A 20,669-nucleotide genomic window follows, 5' to 3' on the forward strand; every position below is an offset into this window, starting at 1 on the left:
ATGGTGGTGCGTGCCTGTAATCCCAGCTACTCAGGAAGCTGAGGCAGGAGAATTGCCTGAACCCAGGAGGCAGAGGTTGTGGTGAGCCGAGATCGCGCCATTGCACTCTAGCCTGGGAAACAAGAGCAAAACTCCGTCTCAAAAAAAAAAAAAAAAGTGGGGATTCTTTGCAAGGGTTGTGGCAAGAATGAGATACGACCAAGTTCACACAAAATCTCTGGTGTAGCTCCTGGCACAAGGATAGCACTCTCTTCTCTCCTCAAACACAGGCCACTGTTGGGGCCTTTTCCTCAGGAGTACTGGGTGGACCTCTGAGTTTTTCTCAGATAGCATTAAGGTCAGGGATGACAACCATCCCTGGCCCAATCCTGTTTCAGACTTCCACTGCTGATGACCAAATCCTAAGAGGAGCCAGCTCATCTGAGGGCGAGCGTATCTGGAACTGAGCATATCAATGAAAAAGTGTGAAAATACCTTCTCCTCCAACACCAAATGGTCCATAAATTAAAATCGACAATCTCCTCTTAGTCAACGTGACTACGTTTATCTCAAGTTTGTAGTGTCATTTGAAGAATTTTTAAAAACTTTTATTTTTTGATTTTTTGGTAAAGACGGGGTCTCTTTATGTTGCCCAGGCTGGTCTCAAACTCCTGAGCTCAAACAATCCTCCTGCCTTGGCCTCCCAAAGTGTTGGTATCACAGCCATGAACCACTATGCAAACCCAGCCTTTAGTAGAGACAGGGTCTTGCTATGTCACCCAGAGTGGTCTCAAACTCCTAGCTTCTGGCAATCCTCCCATCTTGGCCTACCAAAGTGCTGGGATTATAGGTGTGAACCACTGTGCCCAGCCCCATTTAAAGACCTTTGAAGGATATACTAGTACTTATAATGATGACATGGCACTAATATAACACATAATTGTATTTCTCCAAAATTATTTGCAAGGGTTGCTACTGAAGTTCAGAAAAGTCAAATAAAACATGGCATGCCCCACCAATAGCGCAGTTCTCCAAGTTTCCAGGCAACCCTCACACTCACCCAAGTTCAACTGAAATATGGTAAACAAATCAGCACTACACATACCATAGAGATCTGGATTGCTGCGGATGTATAACCTCACAAAGTTTTTCCCGGGTATTGGCAAAAGAGACCCTTTAATTCTGTCAAAGACCTGGAAAACAACATAGCTGAAATTCTACTGAAGTTTTTTAAGTTTAATAAATTCAATTACTACAAAATTGAAACTCAGTCATTAGAGCTTTTATAATAGCATTTTCAAATGCTAACAACCCTTTACTTTTGTAAGACCATTTCCAGTATATAAAGGCTTTCACATTATTTGATAGTTCAACCATTAAAGAAACAAGTCACCATTACACATAAAAGAAAAGGTGAAATTTGTTTCTAAACCTGGTAGGTATCCACATCAAAGAATGTTTGGTAGTATTCAAATGTCCAGAAGGGGGAGCTTTTCTTCTGTCCAGCAAGTAACTGTCAGAAAGAGATAAAATAAAACAATGAATACATAAGCAATTTCTTAATTCCAGCTCTATGGGGGTGCAGGGGGGATCTGAGCTAATGAAAAATCAAAACGTTTGAAACAGGCTCTTCTGCATTCAATAACCAACTCTGCAATAGCCAATTCCTAACTCTCAGCCTGATTAGAAAAACAAGCATTAGTTTTGAAGTCACAACAAAAGGGTTCAAATCCTGGCCCCTTCACTGAGCGAAGCTTTGACAAATCACTAGACTCCTCTCCAGCTTAGTTCCCTTATCTTAAAATTACAGCAAACAAGATCTACCTCATAGGATTATGAGGGGTTAGATTCAATAGCATATAGAATTATGTACAATAATAAATACATATACACACACACATACAGAAGGCAGTCAGTGTAAATACCTTTTCTCTTTTACTTTTTCTTTCTTTCTTTTTTTTCTTTTTTTGAGATGGCATCTCACTGTTTCCCAGGCTAGAGTGCAGTGGTATAATCAGCTCACTGCAGCCTTGAACTCCTGGGCTCAAGCAATCTTCCCACCTCAGCCTCCCAAGTAGCTGGGACTACATGCATGCACCACTATGCCCAGTAATTTTTAAACTTTTTTTGTAGACAAAGAGTCTCATTATTTTGTCCTGTTCTCAAACTCTTGGGCTCAAGTGATCCTCCTGCCTCAGCTTCCCAAAGCACTGGGATTATAAGTGTGAGCCACTGTGCCTAGCCAGTGTAAATATCTTTTCCTCCACTATCCATCCATGATCCTCCCTACTACTGCCACCTGATTCTCAAAAATCTGACACACTGACTCACTCTAAAGTACTAAAAATACTACTACTATGACAAAAAAAAACCACATACACACACAAAATTCTAATTGAGGCACCTGAGGAGGGCCATACCTATCTGTACAATACAGCTCTTTGGTGGCAGAATGCAGGCCCTGTCATCTTCAGATATGTGAAGGGAATTCATACAGACAAAAGTACCTGTATGAACTCTGAGCTGCTTTGCAGGACAAGGGCAGGTGCTATAGGCAGATATTTTTGTTCGTTATAAAGGAAACCAATGGCCAATTAAAAGCAGCTGTGACCTGCGTAACTCACAGAGAGGGGTGAAAGCGGTGAATGAATTCAGCATCTTCAACTGAAATATCCAGGTTCTCGCACTGGGACTGTCTAGGCAAATAGCTCAACACACGGAGAATGAAGAAAAACAGGGTGGGGGTGATGGCCCATCCAGGAGCAGCACAGAGACAAAGGAACACCCACCCCCAGCCAAGAAAAGCAGTGAGTGATTGTGTGACCCTACCCAGGAAATCACTTCTTCCACAGATCTTTGCAAGTAGTGGGTCAGGATATTCCCTGTAAACCCATGCTACTAGAGCCTTGGGTCCAATACACACAGAGCTATATGGAGTCGCAGCAGAGCAGCTGTTCAGGCACATACAGAAATCCAAGAATTTTGCAAACTCCAGCTCCTGGATTCCCAGCAAAATGGGAGATCCACCCCTACATACCCCTAGGAAGGGGGTGAATCTAGGCAATCAAAACGCATTATTCTGCAGGCCTCACTTCCACAGCACCCCACAAATTAAGAGCCACTGGCCTGGAATTCCAACCGGCCAGTCGCAACAGGCTGGAGTCTGCCCAAGAAGGACTAAGTTACAGGGGCAAGAGGCAGCGGCCATGTCACCTCAGCTCTTCCAGCCTGCTGGCTCTGGAGAATCCAGATGGGTCTGGATGAGGAAGGGTCTCCTACAACACAGCACAGCTGCACTACCCAAAAGCAGCCAGTGAAAGAAGAGACCCAGAGCTGGCTCGCTAGGGGGAAAAAAAAATGCAGCCAGACTGCTTCTTTAAGAGGGTGCCTGATCCCATTCCTCCTGACTGGGGGAGGCCTCCTAACTCTCCAGACACCTCCTACAGGTGCAGTTAGAGCTGGCAACGGGTCAGTACTCCCCTAGGACAGACCTTCCAGAGGAAGGAGCAGGCTGGCATCTTTGCTGTTTTGCAGCATTCATTGGTGATACCTCCAAGTACAAGAAAAACCCAGGCAACTACGATCTGGAGCAGAGCCCCAGCAAACCGCAGCAGCCCTGTGAAAGAGTAGCCTGACTGGTAAGAAACAAACAGAAAACAACAACAACATCAACAAAAAAGACCCCATAAAAACCCCACTCAAAGTCAGCAACCTAAAGATTGAAGGTAGATAAGCCCACAAAGATGAGAAAGAATCAACACAAAAACACTGAAAACTCAAAAGCTAGAGGGCCTGTCTCCTCCAAATGATCGCAACACCTCTCCATCAAGGGCACAGAACTAGGCTGAGGCTGAGATGGCTGAATTGACAGAAGTAGGCTTCAGAAGGTGGGTAATGAACTTCACCGAGCTAAAGAAGCATGTTGTAACCCAATACAAAAAAGCTAAGAATCATGATAAAACAACACAGGAGCTGATAGCCAGAATAGCCTGTTTAGAGAGGAACATAACCAACCTGATGGAGTTGAAAAACACAACACGAGAACTTCACAATGCAATCACAAGTATCAACAGCAGAATAGACCAAAGGGAGGAAAGAATCTTAGAGCATCTTTCTGAAATAAGACAGGCAGACAAGAACAGAGAAAAAAGAATTAAAAGGAATAAACAAAACTTTCAAGAAATATGGGATTATGTGAAGAGAAAGAACCTACAACTGATCAGGGCACCTGAAAGAGATGAAGAGAATGCAACCAAGTTGGAAAACATACTTCAGAATATTATCCAGGAGAACTTCCCCAAGCTAGCAAGACAAGCCAACATTCAAATTCAGAAACTGCAGAGAACCCCTGTAAGAAATCCATGAGAAGATCAACCACAAACACATAATCTTCAGTTCTCCAAGGTTAAAATGAAAGAAAAAATGTTAAGAGCAGCCAGAGAGAAAAGCCAGGTCACCTACAAAGGGAAAACCATCAGACTATCAGCAGACCTCTCAGTGGAAACCCTATAAGCCAGAAGAGATTGGGGGCCAATATTCAACATTCTTAGAAAAGAGTTTCCAACCCAGAATTTCATATCCAACCAAACTAAGCTTCATAAGCAAAGGAGAAATAAGATCCTTTTCAGACAAGCAAATGCCAAGGAAATTCATCACCACCAGGCCTGCCTTTCAAGAGCTCCTGAAGGAAGCACTAAATATGGAAAGGAAAAACTGTTACCTGTCACTACAAAAGCACACTGAAGTACACAGACCAGTGATACTATGAAGCAACCACATAAATAAGTCTGCAAAATAATCAGCTAGCACCAGGACAGAATCAAATTCACACTTACAATACTAACCTGAAATGTAAATGGGCTAATAAATGCTCCTATTAATAGACACAGAATGGCAATCTGGACAATGAGCCAAGACCTATAGGTATGCTGTCTTCAAGAGACCCATCTCAGATGCAAAGACACAAATAGACTCAAAATAAAGGGATGGAGGAAAATTTACCAAGCAAATGGAAAACAGAAAAAAGCAGGGGTTGCAATCCTTGTTTCTGACAAAACAGACTTTAACCAACAAGGATTAAAAAAAAAAGAAGAAGAAAAGAAGAAAGGCATTACATAATGGAAAAGGGTTCAATTCAACAAGAAGGGCTAACGATCCTAAATATATATGCTCCCAATACAGGAGCATCCAGATTCATAAAGCAAATTCTTAGAGACCTACAAGAGTCTTAGACTCCTATACAATAATAGTGGGAGACTTTAACACCCCATGGACAATATTAGACAGATTATCAAGACAGAAAATTAACAAAGATATTCAGGACCTGAACTCAGCTCTGGATCAAGTGAATCTGACAGATATCTACAGAACTCCATCCAAAAGCAACAGAATATACATTCTTCTCATTGCCACATGGCACTTACTATAAAACTGATCACATCATTGGAAGTAAAACACTCCTTAGCAAATACAAAAGAACTGAAGTCATAACAGTCTCTCAGACCACAGTGCAATCAAATTAGAATGCAAGATTAAAAAATTAACTCAAAACCACACAACTACATGGAAATTTAACAACCTGCTCCTAATGACTCTTAGGTAAATAATGAAATTAGGGCAGAAATCAAGAAATTCTTTGAAACTAATGGGAACAAAGGGACAACGTACCAGAATCTCTGGGATGGAGCTAAAGCAGTGTTAAGAGGGAAATTTATAGCACTAAATGCCCACATCAAAAAGCTGGAAAGATCTCAAGTTAACACTAACATTACAACTAAAAGAACTAGAGAACTAAGAGAAAACAAACTCAAAGCTAGCAGAAGACAAGAAATAACCAAGATCACAGCTGAACAGCAGACAGAGACACAAAAAAAACCTTCAAAAAAATCAACAAATCCAGGAGCTGGTTTATTGAAAAAAATTAATAAAATAGATGACTAGCTAGAGTAATAAAGAAGAAAAGAGAAGAATCAAATAAATACAATAAGTAATGATAAGGGGATATAACCACTGACCCCACAGAAATAGAAACAACCATCAGAGAATACTATAAACACCTCTATGCACATAAACTAGAAAATCTAGAAGAAATAGATAAATTCCTGAACACATACAGCCTCCCAAGATTGAAGCAAGAAGAAACTGAATCTCTGAACAGAACAATAATGAGTTCTAAAATTGAGGCAGAATAAATAGCTGACCAACAAAAAAAAGCCCAGGACGAGACGGATTCACAGCTAAACTCTACCATATGTACAAAGAAGTACTGGTACCATTTCTACTGAAACTATTCCAAAAAATTGAAAAGGAGGGACTCCTCCCTAACTCATTCTGTGAGGCCAGCATCATCCTGATACCAAAACCAGGCAGAGATAAAGCAAGAAAAGAAAACTTCAGGCCAATATCCTTGATGACCACTGATGTAAAAATCCTTAACAAAATACTGACGAACCAAATCCAGCAGCACATCAAAAAGCTTATCCACCACAATCAAGTTGGCTTCATCCTGGGATGCAAGATTGGTTCAACATACACAAATCAATAAATGTGATTCATCACATTAACAGAACCACAGGCAACACACGATTATCTCAATAATTGATGCAAAAAATGCCTTTGAGAACATTCAACATACCTTCTTGTTAAAACTCTCAATAAACTAGGTATTGAAGGAACATATCTCAAAATAATAAGAGTTATATATGACAAACACACAGCCAATACCATACTGAATGGGCAAAAGTTGGAAGCATTCCCCTTGAAAACTGGCACAAGAAAAGGATGCTGTCTCTCATTACTCCTAATTAGAAGTTCTGGCCAGGGCAATCCAGCAAGAGAAAGAAATAAAGCACATTCAAATAGGAAGAAAGGAAGTCAAATCATCTTTGTTTGCAAGATGACATGTTCCTATATCTAGAAAATCCCATCATCTCAGCCCAAAAGCTTCTTAAGCTGATAAAGCAACGTCAGCAAAGTCTCCGGATACAAATTCAATGTGCAAAAATTTCTAGCCTTCCTATACACCAACAGGCAAGCGGAGGGCCAATCATGAATGAACTCTCATTCATAATTGCTACAAAAAGAATAAAATACCTAGGAATACAGCTAACAAGGGAAGTAAATAACCTCTTCAAAGAGAACTGCAAACCACTGCTCAAAGAAATAAGAAAGGAGACAAACAAACAGAAAAACATTCCATGCTCATGGATAGGAAGAATCAAAGTAATTATAGATTCAGTGCCACTCCCATTAAACTACCATTGACATTCTTCACAGAATTAGAAAAAAAAAACTATTTAAAAATTCATACGGAACCAAAAAGCAGCCCAAATAGCCAAGACAATCCTAAGCAAAAAGAACAAAGCCAGAGGCATCACACTACCTGACTTCAAACTAAACCACAAGGCTACAGAAACCAAAACGGCATGGTACTGATACAAGGACAGACACATAGACCAATGGAACAGAATAGAGAACTCAGAAATAAGAATGCATGCCTAGAACCATCTGATCTTCGACAAAACAAGCAATGGGGAAAGGATTCCTTATTCGATAAATGGTGCTGGGAGAACTGGCTAAGTCATATGCAGAAAATGAAACTGAACCCCTTCCTTATACCATATACAAAAAATAACTCAAGATGGATTGAAGACTTAAATGTAAAACCCAAACCTAAAAAAAAAAACCCTAGAAGAAAATCTAGGCAATACTATTCAGGACACAGGCATGGGCAAAGATTTCAAGACAAAAACACCAAAACCAATTGTAACAAAAGCAAAAATTGACAAATGGGATCTAATTAAATGAAAGAGCTTCTGCACAGCAAAAGAAACTATCATCAGAGTGAACAGACAACCTACAGAATGGGAGAAATTTTTTGCAATCTATCCATCTGACAAAGGTCTAATATCCAGAGTCTACAAGGAACTTAAGCAGATTTACAAGAAAAAAACAAACAACTTGATTAAAAAGTGGGCAAGGGACATGAATAGACCTTCTCAAAAGACATACATGTGGCCAAAAAACAGATGAAAAAAAGCTCAACATCATTGATTAGAGAAATGCAAGTAAAAAACCACAATGAGACACCATATCACACCAGTCAGAATGGTGATTATTAAAAAGTCAAGAAACAATAGATGCTGGTGAAGTTGCGGAGAAAAAGGAACACTTTTATACTGTTGGTGGGGGTGTAAATTAGTTCAACCATTGTGGAAGACAGTGTGGTTGATTCCTCAGAGACCTAGAGGCAGAAATACTATTTGACCCAGCAATCCCATCACTGGGTATATACCCAAAGGAATAGAAATCATTCTATTATAAAGATACATGCGTGTGTATGTTCACTGCAGCACTATTCACAATAGCAAAGATATAGAATCAACCTAAATGCCAACCAATGATAGACTGGATAAAGAAAAAATATGATATATATACAACCATGGAATACAATACAGCCATAAAAAGGAACGAGATCATGTCCTTTGCTGGGACATGGATGGAGTTGGAAGTCATTTTCCTCAGCAAACTAATGCAGGAACAGAAAACCAACCACCACATGTTCTCACTTATAAGTGGGAGCTGAATGATGAGAACACATAGACACATGGGAGGGAGAGCAACAGGAAGATAGCTAATGGATGCTGGGCTTAATACCTAAGTGATGAGATGATCTGTGCAGCAAACCGCCATGGCTCACATTTACCTATGTAACAAACCTGTACATCCTGCACATGACCCCTGAACTTAAAATGAGAAAAAACATTAAAATAAAGGAATACATTTTCACAATTAGTTGACAATGGCAGCAACTACCTTACATGGTGGTAAACAGCACATTCCTAGAGGCATTAAAGCAAGTGTTTTCAATCTTTCTGTTTTGTTGTTTGTTTTTTTGGCGACAGGGTCTCACTCTGATGCCCAGACTAGACTGTAGTGGTGTGATCTCAGTTCACTGCAACCTCTACTTCCCAAGCTTAAGCAATACCCCAACCTTAGCTTCCTGAGTAACTGGAACTACAGGTGTGCACCACCATGCTCAGCTAAAATTTTGTATTTTTTTTTTGAGATAGAGTCTCGCTCTGTTGCCAAGACTGGAGTGCAATGGTGCAATATCACTACAACCTCTGCCTCCCAGGTTCAAGCGATTCTCCTACCTCAGCCTCCTGAGTAGCTGGGACTACAGGCACATACCACCACACTCAGCTAATTTTTTGTGTTTTTTTAGCAGAGATGGGGTTTCACCATTTTGGTCACGCTGGTCTCCAACTCCTGACCTTGTAATCCACCCACCTCAGCCTCCCAAAGTGCTGGGATTACAGGCGTGAGCCACCACACCTGGCTCCAAGTGCATTCTTTCCAACATAGCAAGGACAGCATCAATATCTTGGGAGGAAGGCTGAAACAGAGGGCCATGAAGGTTCTTTCCAACTCTAATATTAGAAAATATTGGGCATGGGAGCCCCACATTCCATAAGCTAAACTCTCTGTTCACTATCCATGTTCCTTCCACCAGTGTACCTATGGATAATAATGGTCTGTTTGCCTGTTTCTCCCACCAAGTCAGAGGCCATGTATCATTTACCTCTGAACTATCACTGCCTGGCACAGTACCTGGCACACGGTAGACAGTGAATTAGCACCTAACGAGCTTTAAAAATTGTTTTAAAAATATATCAAAGACAAGTTCAAACCTCAGTTTTGTCAGAGTCATCATTTCCCAGTAACTCATCATCTTCTTCTCTTCCTGAGCCTCTCAGAGTTCCTGTCTGATGTTTTGGGGTTTCGCCAGGATCCTCAATGCTTACTGTGGTGGCATCTGGGTTTGCTGCCACAGAAGTGGCTGCATTGCCAAATTCTGAAATCAATTAGAGCACAAAGGCCTCAGAAACTTTACCCACACGAGAAATGCTATACTTTAAATTTAAAGACAAGCTAACACAACCTCACCTTTGCTATAGACTCTAAAAAGCCTCATTTGGAGATCCATCTGACATAGATAAATGACTACGAAGACAAAAGAATTTGGAGTCAGACCTAGATTTTAGTCCTGGCTCAGCTAGCCACTTACTAAACACATGAGCCCAAGTAAGTAACTTAACCTTTCTAAACCTCAGTATTCTCATCTATATTGTGGGGAGAATAACATTTATTTTAAATAATTTTGGGGGGATTAGGAATATAACCTAAATCCTAAATTTCTCTTCTTTGGTTCGAGTCCAAAAAATTTTAATGGAAGTTTTTTTTTCCAATAAGTCTACATAATCACTACAGAAAATATGGGAATAAAAATGAAAGTGGAAATCAGCTGGGTATGGTGGCTCACGCCTGAAATCCCAGCACTTTGGGAGGCCAAGTTGGGTGGATTACCTGAGGTCAGGAGTTTGAGACCAGCCTGGCCGACATGGTGAAACCCTGTCTCAACTAAAAATACAAAAATTAGCCTTGTGTGGTGCCACATACCTGTAATTCCAGCTACTCTGGAGGCTGAGACAGAAGAATTGCTTGAACCCAGGAGGCAGAGGTTGCAGTGAGCCGAAATTGCACCACTGCACTCCAGCCTGTGTGACAGACCAAGACTATGGTAAAAAAAAAAGAAAAGAAAAGAAAAAACAAAGTGGAAATCACAGGATAAAAATCACTCTTAGGCCGGGCATGCTGGCTCGTGTCTGTAATCCCAGCACTTTGGGAGGCCAAGGCAGGAGGATTGCTCAAGCCCCGGAGGTCAAGGCTGCAGTGAGCTGTAATCATGCCACTGTACTCCAGCCTGGACATCGGAGTAAGACTCTGTTTCAAAAAATAAATAAAATAAAATAAAAAACAAACAAAAAAAACCACTCTTAGTTCCACCACATAAAGGTTAACACTATTAACATTTTAGTATATTTCCTTTTCTTCCCATACTGAGATTCATGCCACTAATGATCATTCATTTATGAATGATCCAATAAGCCAAGTACTGCTCTAGAATGTGATAATACTATAATTAATTTTGCATCTTTGCCTTGTCAGGATTGTGCATAATTGGAGATTATACACAAAAATGATTTTTCATATTATAACAGTCTTTAAAGTGATTACTTATGTGACTGCATAATATTCCATCGATGAAGATTTTATTACAAATATACAAGGAGTGTCTGTGTAGAAAAGCTTTTTGGGGTACAGCCTTAAGATGAACACCGATCAGTGTGATCACTAGGTCAACAGGATGCAAACCATTTTCAAGGCTCCTGAACCACATTACTAAACTGCTTTCCAAAAGAACCTTACCTACTTGTGTCCACCAGGAGTAACTTAGACTTCCCGTCTCTGAATATCCTAACATACTTTATTTAGCTGCTCTGGAATACAATTCAGGGCAGCTCTCAACCTTTGAAGGCCAGAGGAAGAGTACCAGTAGGGCACCATTTTAACACTACAAGCAGGGAACCCCAATCCTAGCAGTAGGATGGGGTTCTTGGACAACTGAGCTCACTCTTATTGCCTGTCAGCTATATTAGTAGTTTTACGGAGAACACTAAAGTGACTGAAATTAATCAGGTAGCTAATATGCAATAATTACTGAAGCCTCAATTGGCAATGTTTGGGTAGTTTAAGCAACATGAGGTTCTGGAGTGAGGTGGTCCTTTGTTCAAGGTAAGACTCTTTATACTCAATAGCTCCATGACCTTGAACACATTACTCCATGGCTCTGAGTCTCTGTTTCTTCAATTATAAAACACAGACAGTATCAACCCCACAATGAGATTTCAAGAATGATGAAATAATAACTATCATTACAGGTATGTCTTATTGACTGTACAGGGCAATGAATTTAAAAAGATAATCACAACTTGGCTGGAGGGAATTGACCAAGGAAGATATACTTAGGTCTCACAGTTAAAAAGCAGTAGTTAAAATAACTAGAAAAGTATAACTGGGCTGGATGCAGTGGCTCATGCCTGTAACCCAACACTTTGGGAGGCTGGGGCAAGCAGATCACTTGAGCTCAGGAGTTCGAGACCAGCCTGGCCAACATGGTGAAACCCCATCTCTACTACAAACATAAAAATTAGCCAGGAGTGGTGGTAGACACCTGTAATCCCAGCTACTTGAGAGGCTGAGGCACAAGAATTGCTTGAACTGGGAGGTGAAGGTTGCAGTGAGCTGAGATTGCATCACTGCACTCCAGCCTGGGTGACAAAGTGAGACTCGGTCTTGAAAAACAAAAAGGGTGAGAACGATCCAAGATGGCCGATCGCTAACATCCCGGGATTGCAGCTCTCAGTGAAGGCGCAGAGAACTAGAGGACGCCACACTTTCAGACAAATTCTGGTCGCTCACAGAGCAGAAGATCCCCAGTGGAGGAAACACACGGGTCGCCAGCGTGACTCTCGTGGCCAGCACAGCGGTTCCGCCGGCACCTCGGCGCGGCAGCTCTCGGAGCAGAGTAAACAGGTTTGGAGGACCCACACGGGCCCCCAGCACAACACCAGAGCCCCGCACAGCAGCAGTGATGGCACCTCGGTGCAGCAGCGCTCGGCGCAGAGTAATCGGGACTGGTTCCCCTTCTGACAGAGGTTTGGAGCCCCGAGAAGGCAGAGTTGCCTACTATGGACACAAAAAGGAAGCCCGACAGGAGAATCCTGGGAAGAAAAGCACCATCAGTTTTAACGCCACTGCTCTGGCCCTGGGAACTAACAACCTGGACGCCCACTCAAGAGACCTAATCTGAAAGTTGGTAAATTCAAAGGCGACAGGAGGATAAATTTACAATGGCGGGAAGAAACCAGCGTAAAAAAGCTGAGAATACTCAAAGTCAGAACGCCTCTCCCTCTAAAGATGATCACAGTTCCACATCAACAGTGGAACAAGGCTTGATGGAGAACAACCGCATCCCAATGACAGAAGTACTCTTCAAGGAATGGATAATAACAAACCTCGGTGAGTTAAAAGAACATGTTGTAGCCCAACGTAAAGAAACTAGGAACTTTGAAAAAAGGTTTGATGAAATCCTATTGAGAATAGACAACTTAGAGAGGAGTATGAGTGAATTAATGGAACTGAAGAATACAATACAGGAACTCCGAGAAGTATGCAAAGGTTTAAACACTCGAATTGTTTAAGCAGAAGAAGGGATATCAGAGGTCAAAGTCCAGCTTAATGAAATAAAACGTGAAGAAAAGATTAGAGAAAAAAGGATAAAAAGGAATGAGCAAAGTCTCCAAGAAATGTGGGACTATGTGAAAAGACCAAATTTACGTTTGATAGGTGTACCTGAATGCGACGGAGAGAATGAATCCAAGCTGGAAAATACCCTTCAGGATATTATTCAGGAAAATTTTCCTACACTAGCAAAGCAGGTCAATATTCAACCCCAGGTAATACAGAGAACACCACAAAGATATTCCTCAAGAAGAGCAACCCCAAGGCACATAATCGTTAGATTCACCAGGGTTGAAACTAAGGAGAAAATACTAAGGGCAGCCAGAGAGAAAGGTCAGGTTACCCACAAAGGCAAGCCTATCAGAATTACAGCAGATCTCTCAGCAGAAACTCTACAAGCCAGAAGAGAGTGGGGGCCAATATTCAACATCCTCAAAGAACAGAGCCTTCAGCCCAGAATTTCATATCCAGCCAAACTAAGCTTCACAACTGAAGAAAAAATAAAATCTTTTATGAACAAGCAAGAACTCAGAGATTTTATTACCACCAGGCCTGCTTTACAAGAGCTTCTGAAAGAAGCATTACACACAGAAAGAAACAACCAGTATTAGCCTTTCTAAAAATACACCAAAAAGTAAAGAGCACCAACATAAAGAAGAATTTACACCAACGAATGGATAAAACAGCCAGTTAACATCAAATGGCAGTAACCCTAAATTTAAATTGACTAAATTCCCAATCTAAAGACACAGCCAAAACCCAATGGCATGTTACATCCAGACCTGTTTCACATGCAAGGATACACAAAGACTCAAAACAAAGGGATGGAGAAAGATTTACCAACCAAATGGAGAGCAAAAATAAATAGTAAATAAATAAAAAGCAGGAGTTGCAAATCTCGTATCGGATAAAATAGATTTTAAAGCAACAAAGATATAGTGGTAAAAGGATCAATGCAACAACAAGAGCTAACGATCCTAACACCCAGATACATAAAGACTTAGACTCAATGAGATAGAAAATTAATAAGGATATCAAGGAATCGAACTCAGATCCGGAACAAGTAAACTTAATAAATATTTATAGAGCTCCCCACTTCAAATACATAAAATATACATTCTTGTCAATACCACATCACACCTACTCATAAGTTTAAATGAAACATTGATTGGCCATTATTAATACCCAATTTTTTTCAGAATAAAGCAATATTTCCGTTTACTCTCCCTCTTTCTCTCTCTCCTTTACTCACTTTCTTTCTTTTTTTTTTTTTTTTTTCTCTCAAAAAAAAGAAATCAACTTGTAAATCTCTAGATCCAGGTCGGCAATGTCTCTCTCATTGCTTGATTTCCTTCCTTCCCTTCCCTCCCTCCCTCCCTCCCCCCTTCTTCCCTTCCTTCCTTCCTTCCTCCCTGAAAAAAAAAAGAAAAGAAAAGAAAAACAAAAAGGGTATAATTGGATTGTTTGTAACACAAAGGATACATGTTTGAGGTTATGGACACCTCGTTTATCCTGATGTGATTATTACACATTATATGCCTGTATCAAAATATATGAGTGTACCCTGTGAGCATATGCACCTATTACATAACCACGAAAATGAAAAAAAATTAAAAAGCAGTAGTTTACCAGGGGGAAGGAATGCCAGAAGGAGGGATAGATGATACCACTTTAGACGTACAAAGGTCAAAAAGGATGACCCTCCAAGGAGGATGATACCTCCTCTAGTTGTTAGGATCAGGAAAGGGTTCTTGGAGAAGATACCATATGAGAAGGATGGCCAGAGGTGGAGGGGATGGCATCTCATGCAAAGGGAAGGGGATGAGCAAGACCCAGAAGATGGAAAGTGTGCCCCACGAAGTGATGGCATAGTTTCACTGGAGTGTGGGCTGCGAGCACCTCTAACATGACGACTCTTCACACGGTCTGCTCTGTGTTGGTTATTCTTGTCCATCTCAGCTCCTTGAACGCAAACTGGTGTGTGTCTTATTTCTGCCACCGGCAGTCTCTGCTTTTACATCCTGGCATACCCTAAGCTAGCTTCAGCCTCTGTTCCTTTCCCAAAACAATGTCTTTCACCTGAAGGCTTCTGACCTCTACTTATTCTTTTTTTTTTTTAATACAAATTTTTTAAAAACCGTATGTGTGTTGTCAGGCCCAAGGCCTCTTCCATCCTTGTCGAGGAGAGTGCTAACCTTCTCTCCTTTCATATAACACCGACCTCTACTTTTTCATCCCGCACTACCTTTCCTCCCTGGAGAAGCCTTCCATGACTCCTGCAGCATCCTATGTTCTTTTCTGAAGACCTAAGACCTTAACACAGTTGATAAAGCTCTCCGTGATTTGCCGCCTGGCTCCTCCAAAGCATCACTTTGTGTCAGCTTCCCTCACCATCTGCGATCTGGAACACAGGCCTTCTCCCAAGTCTTTGGGAAAAAATTAAACTTCCTCACTCCACAGGGACTTCTGCATGGGCTGCTCTCTATGCTTGAACTTTCTTGCACTGCACTCCTAGATAGGATGGCTAAGGAAGGCCTCTCTAATGAAGAGAGATTTGAACAGAGCAAGGGAGCAAGCCATGAGGTTATCTGAAGGGAGACTGTCCCAGAGAGAAAGATGGCACAGAAGTCCTAAGCTGTGAATCTACTTGGTGCATAGGAAGAACGGTGACAGCCTATGCAGCCTGGGCAGAGAGAGAAAGGACAAGAGCAGCAGGAGATTAAATCAGAGGCATGGAGGCTGCATCATGCAGGGGCCTCCTAAGCCACAGTAAGGGCTCTGGCTTTTTCGGAGGTTTAAAAAAAAATTTTTTTTTGAGCCAAGTCTTGCTCTGTTGCCCAGGAGTGCAGTGGCACATATCTTGGCTTGCTGCAACCTCTGTGTTTGAGCAATTCTCCTGCCTCAGGCTCCTGAGCAGCTGGGATTACAGGCATCTGCCATCATACCCAGCTAACTTTTATATTTTTAGTAGAGACAGGGTTTCACCATGTTGGCCAGGCTGGTCTTGAACTCCTGATCTCAGGTGATCTCCCCACCTCAGCCTCCCACAGTGCCGGGATGACAGGTGCGAGCCACCGCACCTAGCCTGGCTTTTTCTTCTAGTGAGATGGGAGCTACTAGAAGGTTCTGAAAGAATGATGTGATCTGGTTGAGTTTTAGAAGGACTACTCTGGCTGCAAAGTAGTCAGAGGGGTCAGTGTAGAGGGGTAAGGGAGGAAGTAGAAAGACCAGAAGGAAGGTAAGGGCTATAATCCAGACAAAAGGTAACAGTGACCTTGAGCATGGTGAGGATAGTGGTGGAAGTGGTCAGATGCTAGATGAATTTTGAAGACAGAGTTGACAGTATTTGCAAATTGAGGTGGATTTTTAGTACTTGCAAATGAAACAGATTTCTCTTTAAACAGCATATCTCTTCCTTAGATAGCAGAGGCAGCATAAGCTGTGACACAAGACTGGATGGGTTCAAATCCTGATTTTATCCCTGATTTTATCACCTTACATTAGGCGAATTATTTTTCTGTGCCTCAGTCTCCTCATTAATAAAACAGGGAAATAAAGTCACTATTGCATAAAGTTGATATAAGGATTGAGTTATCTGCACAGCATTTAGAACAGTGCCTGACATATAAGTGCTATGTAAGGTGTTTCTAAAACAAGTAAGCGTTCATCAATCCCTAGCCTAAGTCAGGCTCTGGGTTATGAGTTCTAATACCTCCTTGAACTTTTCCTCCAGCACTTTCATAGTTTGTAGGTATATATTTAATAAATAAATGTCTCCCTAACTAGACTGAGAGTTTCACAAGGAAGGAAACTGACTATTTTGTTCATTCTTCTATTCCTCATAACTAGAACAATTACCCCACTCCTGGTCATACTCAGGAGATATTTACTGATTCAGTGAAGGAATGATCTGATCACATTTCATCCTAATGATCTTTTCACATTTTTATTTGTTCCACCAGTGTATAAACCTCTTCATCTTTTTATCTCCAGTATCTAGTACTAAGATACTAGTATCTAGTTCTAAGCACAAGGTAAGTGCTCAATAAATGTCTACTGAACTAAAGCAGGAACTGTATAAACATTTTCTGTAATCACTGTACTAAATTTATGTTACTTGTTACCAATCTGAAGGGTTATCTGGCAAAAAAAAAAAAAAAAACACCTGGATGTGGCCAACAGCCACCAAAATGTTAGAAATAATATCCTTTAACGTGTGAGCAGTATAGCAATGCAAAGACTTGCTGTGACTGTGGAAATAATGATCATAAATATAAAGGTGGGCACCCAACTGATATACCTTCAAATTGCAAGTCATCTACTGCTGCCATTCAGCCAGTAAGTCTTCTCCCAATTATGAGGAAGAAAATTTGCAGGGGTCTAAAAGAAAAAAATAAGTGAACGTAGTACGATAACAGTATAAAATATCTGCAAACAAATCATATTTCTGTATTAGAAATGGTATCGCTTTCCCTTGCTTCTCTTTTCAGTGGGGTTTGATAGGTTTATATAAAGATAACCATTAAGCGTCAGGTATTATTAAATATTAAAACTGTTACAAAGAAACTAACCCGGAGGTCCAAAAGTTCCGATTCAACCTTATTGGTTGTGTATGTACCAGGAATGAATCTCAACCCACTGTGTGAATGTTTGGAGACCAGGTGCAGCCTAGAGATGTAACGATGAGGAAGGAGAGGCTGAGGTTTGAGACAGGTGACGGGGACAGTGAAGAACAAAGGCAGTTCAGCCTAGCCAGTGGTTAAGTGCACAGGCTCTGGGGTCAGACAGAGCTGGGTTTGATTCCCGATTCCGCTGCTTCTCTGCTGTGTGTGAGCTCCTCGGGGCCTCAGTTTCCTTATCTGTAAAATGGGTGCATAACAGTACCTCCTCACACAGTGCGGAAGCCATTAAATGGGACAGTGTGTGTAAGGCGCCTAGCGCGGAGCCAGGCAATTCGTAGGCAATGGGGTGTCGGCGACCCTGCAGCCTGGGACACCGCGAAGCAGAGGCAGTGTTTTAGGGAGAGGAACTGGGCCGCGGCGGCCCGGGCGGGCAGGAGATCCCGAGACCCCTCAGCCCCGTACAGGTCCCGCAAACCCGGCCGCCTCACCTCGCGGGGCTGGGCGTCCAGCGGGTCCCGGGAAGGCTTGGGCCTCAGATGCTCCGCGCCGGTTCCCGTCCAGCCCAGTTGCCGGAAGCCGGAGATCCGGGGGGTGGAACTTCTCCGCCTCCTCCGGGAAGAGCTCCGCCTCCTTAAAGAGGCAGCAGTCCCAGAGACACCTGCGTGCCGCAGCGCGCAGAGTCCGCTCCCTCCCGCACCGCTCCCGAGGGTGAGCCTCAGGTTCTTGAAGAGACAGGCGAGGGGGGAGTGGTGGGGTCCCGGATTGTGACTACTTGCTTGCTCCAGGGAACGCAGAAAATTATCGAGTGTAGGGTATTCTTACTGTGTGTTTATACCTCTTTTCCTATGAAAATATAAAATCGGGTAATGAATGACGACAGTGAAAGGAAAAAATAAGTCACCCGCGTCGCCAGTCCCCCAGTTTTTTGGGGGCCATAAAAATTTAACTGGTGAGGAAGTGCATGAATTGATTACATTCTGAATGAGTGATAAAAAGCGCGATGTCTGTTCATATAAGCTCCCCCAGTAAGTGGGCAATTGGAAGACTTTATATCTAATAACAGCCATACATAGTTATTTTTTTTTTCAAGATTATCATGATCAGGCTTTGTATATGCAGGGTCTCTAATTCTCAGAACAATCCTGCTATCTTGGGATGAGTATTCTCATTTTACAAAGCGAAAGCAGAGGCTTAGAGCATGTACAGGACGCTTTTGGTTGAGTATGTACCAGGAATGAATCTCAGTTCATGAATTCAGCTGTGCAAGTACATTAGCCACCTCTTATGTCCCATTTCAAATCATCTTGGCCTCACCTGCTGCTTATTTCACCGCCACTCATCTTATTCCAGCATCAGCAGATATAACTTGACTGAGCTTTGCCTCCAGCCTATGCCTCAGGCTTCTCACCTTCTGCTTGGAGTCTTGTTTCTTGATGCTATGGGGTCATGGGACCTTGCTGGAACCACTCAGTACCCAGAAGTGTAGGGGTAGAGAGTTAATGTCTCATGGGGCAAATCTCTGACCAATGGGGTCAACAATTGATGAATATATGTTTTTCCTTTTTCCCTCTCAGACAGGCGCCCTTTCATATAGCTTTCAAACTACTTAGCAGGATTAAGCAACCAAAGGCCTTCACAGGGACCAATCTGACAATGCATCCTCGCTATGGCTCTCCTTCCTTCCCTGATTTACAAGCCCTGTCCTTCACTCCTGGTCCTTGGATTCGTACTTGCCAATAAACTACTCATATGAGGAACCAACATGAAGGCATGTTGGTACCAAAAGTGGGCCCAGAAAACAGAACCTCAAGCTGGCATTTCCTAACTGAACTGCTCACCAGTCATGTGGCAACAACAAATACATTGCTGGTGATTAAGGGGAGAGGGAAGGGAGGGTGGTGGTGGTGTGGTAACACTAAGAATAGAATGGCAGCACAATCACTAAGGTGTCTGTCTATAGTTGATTGGGATAAGGTGCAGGTAGACTTTCAAGGTGCTGAGTTATCTAGTGGCTGTGGCACTGGAACGGTAAAAGGACAATGGTAATTACAAGGACTATGGAATGGACTGGATTTTCTTAACTCCATTAGAACCCCTGTAAATAAAATGACAGAATCAGAACAGCCAACTGTCAACTTGAGGCACTTGGTGAAAGCTAGAGAGCCTCTATGGCAGCTTTGAAGGAGATTCTTATTCTTCTACAGACTTGAGAAAGACTGGACTGAATGAAAATCAGGACCAAGATCTAATTGTAAGAGTGGCAAAGTTTGAATTAACACTTGAATGCACAGCCTCTGTAGGTCTCCTCCATCGAAGCTGGGGCATTGACAGAAAATGAATGGGACCCTGAGAAGTGGGATGAGGATATTTGGGTGGAAAAGCCTGAGACTTGACCATTCCTTGTTTCCAGTTACCCTTGCATCTTTCACAGTGGCAGTAAGAGGACTTTGCTTAGAGATCCTGTAATAATTATCTTCACAACATTGCTTCAGACTAAGGGACCAATTTAATTGCAAAAAAAAAAAAAAGAAACATGCAACAGTGACAGAGCATGGAACCCATTGATCTTACCATGTGACTTGGTCATCCAGAAGTAGGTGGCCTAATAGGATGGTAGAATGGCTTGTTAAAGGCACAGTTAAGGCTCCAGCTTGGGGAAAACACTCAGGAGACTGGGGCATTGTCCTCCAGCATGTAGTACATACACAAAGCCACTGGTTTATTAATTATTTATAATGATGCTTTGTTCTAAATACCTAGCATGTATAGATTTGCAAACCAAGGGGTGGCACTTCTCACTATCACTTTCAGTGAAACTTACACAGAATGTGTGCCTCCTGCCTCACAAGTTTAAGTTCTGCTTAGTTGGAGACCCTGGTCCCAGGGAACCAGGGGAGAAGGAGAGAGAACACTTCCACTCCA

At 42.0% G+C, this 20,669-nt stretch overlaps 1 protein-coding gene and 1 pseudogene across 11 annotated transcripts in view; both read right to left on the reverse strand.

Annotated features, from left to right (window-relative positions):
• Positions 1 to 18,333, reverse strand: part of YIPF1 (Yip1 domain family member 1) — a 47,329-nt gene extending 28,996 nt beyond the window's left edge. For 5 of the 11 annotated variants that reach the window (XM_078331910.1, XM_078331913.1, XM_009001266.4 and 2 more), the window contains exons 1-6: positions 18,236 to 18,333; positions 17,426 to 17,505; positions 9,928 to 9,984; positions 9,672 to 9,835; positions 1,412 to 1,492; positions 1,085 to 1,172 (exon numbers count right to left, since the gene is read on the reverse strand). In XM_078331910.1, the coding sequence (XP_078188036.1) occupies positions 1,085 to 1,172; positions 1,412 to 1,492; positions 9,672 to 9,835; positions 9,928 to 9,984; positions 17,426 to 17,456 (421 nt within the window). In that variant the 5' untranslated portion in view covers positions 17,457 to 17,505; positions 18,236 to 18,333. The remainder of the gene's footprint in view (positions 1 to 1,084; positions 1,173 to 1,411; positions 1,493 to 9,671; positions 9,836 to 9,927; positions 9,985 to 17,425; positions 17,506 to 18,235) is intronic. The other 6 variants (XM_054236266.2, XM_078331915.1, XM_078331912.1 and 3 more) reach the window with 3 other exon arrangements.
• LOC118143506 (U6atac minor spliceosomal RNA) lies at positions 15,247 to 15,342 on the reverse strand (annotated as a pseudogene).
• Positions 18,334 to 20,669: the final 2,336 nt, after the last annotated feature.

Source organism: Callithrix jacchus, chromosome 7 (assembly GCF_049354715.1).
Source record: "Callithrix jacchus isolate 240 chromosome 7, calJac240_pri, whole genome shotgun sequence".
In the NCBI taxonomy this organism is placed as follows: domain Eukaryota; kingdom Metazoa; phylum Chordata; class Mammalia; order Primates; family Cebidae; genus Callithrix; species Callithrix jacchus.